Raw genomic sequence first — 2,295 nt, 5'->3', positions numbered from 1 at the left:
TGTCTCTTCTTCTCCACTACCTTTCCGCTTTTCTCGCTGACAACCTCGGCTGTGGCGGTCTTCGAGCCAGTTGGATGGACTGATTCCAGCAAAACATCTGTGAAAACAAAGAGCACATCCAGACAAATTTGAGAAAGATTGTTAGTCCACTGATGTGTTCAATGGTGCCCGAAGTGTACAGATTTTTACCTCTCTACATTGTCCCCAGTTCAAATAATGGCTTCACATTATGTGTTTATGCTCAGACAAAGGAGCCTTTCAAACTTATCCACGTATCTGGACTCAATTAACCTGCCGAACTAAGCTGTGATACAAAATGCCTCAGTTTAAAACCCCCAATGGAATTCTCCCAAGGAAGAAGCATATTTTTGTTTACCTTTAGATGAACTCCAGGGTGCGTGAAGCCTCCTCTTGGTACTGCTGGCTGAAGTAGAATGAGAATTTTTTTTTAAAGCTGCCAGCGCTTCCACAAAGTTAGAGTGGACCGACATCACGACCTCCTCGATGCTTATCATCCATTTGGCAGCAGCCATTGTATCACCTGAAATCAGATCACATTTATGTTTCGCAATTACCTCTGTGAAACATTGCTATTGTAAGGCCCCGTCAATAAAACAATTAATCACACAGAAAGTCTTATTGGACACATTAACTTGAACAATCAGTCTTGGTGAGTCCGACAAGGGAATTGATCCCTCCACATCTGTGGCTGTGGCTGACACCTCAAAGATATAAAACAACACATTCTATAACTTTCAATTCACATATTTTGAACATTTGGCACATCTTAATTTTAAACTTCTAAAATACATAGAAATGTATTATTGTATGTATAAGATGCAGATGAATGTAAAACTCGTGTCGGCCTGTAGAAGGAGTGCATCCGTCCTTTCTATGAAATCAGCAGGAAGACAACACAAGGGCCAACAGCAGTCCCTCCACCCTTTTCAAACCTTGACAGGATGTGCCGAACCTCTTAATTTGTTGGTTTGTAGCAGAAGTATTGTGTGAAAATCCTTCCTTTTTCTGCCATCGTTGCATAATTTTTTTTCCAGGATTGAGACATCTGTCAGTAACTTGAAGTTGTTGTAGAGTGTCTTCTGTGTGAAAAGGTATGGCCACTTACTATTCAGCTCTGCTACCTTAGGTGTTGGGCTAGCGTTGATGGCATAGCGCTGTAATTCAAATGTTGCTTGCATGAGCTGCGAGAGATGTCCTCTGTCACATCCTGCCGGCCCTTTTCTGGAATAAAGCTGCTCCATTTCCTTACACTTTCTTCCGTTTCTTCAGTGGGAAAGTCAGGCTGCCATATTTGTCACTTGGCCCTCTTGCACTGGATACAGTTGATGAGCCTGAGAGTATTTCTCTCTTTCTTAGCCATACCAGAGGGTTATCACGATTCTTATGCTCAACGCGTGTTTTCATCTGATTTATTAAGAGGGATCCATAACCACTCCCAATTGTAGTGCCATCTTTCGTTGTATCAGCGAAGCTTTTCAGGTCTGGTCGGATTAGGCTCAATAACTCTCAAAGCATCGAGTGTAATTCTCACCATCTCTCTTCATTCTCCCAGGGTTGGCCGTCTGCCTCTGGCGATGGCTGATCTCAGGTTCATGGACATTTTCCCCAAGGGACAGTGATGTTCTCCGACCAGATATCCAGGTCTACATCACTGGTTATACTGGTTGTTGACCAGGTTGTGCTGAATGTGGATGACTGTAAAGGGGAAGGGCTTGATGGCTCAAATGTTGATGTATCCTTGATGGATCCTTGTATGAACTGGTAGTAAAATAGTTGCTCAACTCAGAAATCTAAAGTAGTAAAACTACAAACGTTTCCTCTCGACTGTACAGTACTGGTAAATCTTTTAACAAAATGTAATACCTTCAAATCTCCATGCATTTAGCTGCTTCCGGCATTGTATTGGTCTGATGTGCTCCTGTAGGTCTTGTTCTTTAAGAAATTGAAGGTCTGGCTTTCCCTCTCCTCCCACAATTGCTAGCTTGTCCAGGAGGGATGAAAGTGTCTCCTCAGGCAAATACGGTAGCACTGACAATACTGCCTCTCTTATCTCCTCTCGTAGCGCTGTCATGGCTCTACAACAAAGGGCAAGGATGATGAAGGATCATCATTGATTTGCCAAATATCTTGTACTCTATGAAGGGGTAATAACCAAGAAGTTCTTCATGCTTAATGCAGGTCAAGTTTGAGTCCTGGGCTACTCCTGTTAGGCTGTGAATACCTAAATCAACTAGCTGCACAGCCTGCTGCCTCTAAAACAAAATAAAGAAGAGT

The 2,295-nt window shown here is 42.7% G+C and overlaps 1 protein-coding gene across 1 annotated transcript; it reads right to left on the bottom strand.

Moving 5' to 3' along the window:
* Nucleotides 1-378: 378 nt before the first annotated feature.
* LOC121839210 lies at nt 379-2,092 on the bottom strand. Its single transcript, XM_042296651.1, has 5 exons — nt 1,885-2,092; nt 1,384-1,502; nt 954-1,202; nt 646-722; nt 379-454 (listed from the first exon to the last, which is right to left on the bottom strand). Exons 1-5 carry the CDS (start codon nt 2,090-2,092, stop codon nt 379-381), a joined length of 729 nt encoding a protein of 242 aa, XP_042152585.1.
* Between the last annotated feature and the right edge of the window lie 203 nt (nt 2,093-2,295).

The sequence above is a fragment of the Oncorhynchus tshawytscha genome, linkage group LG14 (assembly GCF_018296145.1).
Source record: "Oncorhynchus tshawytscha isolate Ot180627B linkage group LG14, Otsh_v2.0, whole genome shotgun sequence".
NCBI classification, from domain to species: Eukaryota; Metazoa; Chordata; class Actinopteri; order Salmoniformes; family Salmonidae; genus Oncorhynchus; species Oncorhynchus tshawytscha.
This window is presented reverse-complemented; position numbering and strand designations above follow the sequence as displayed.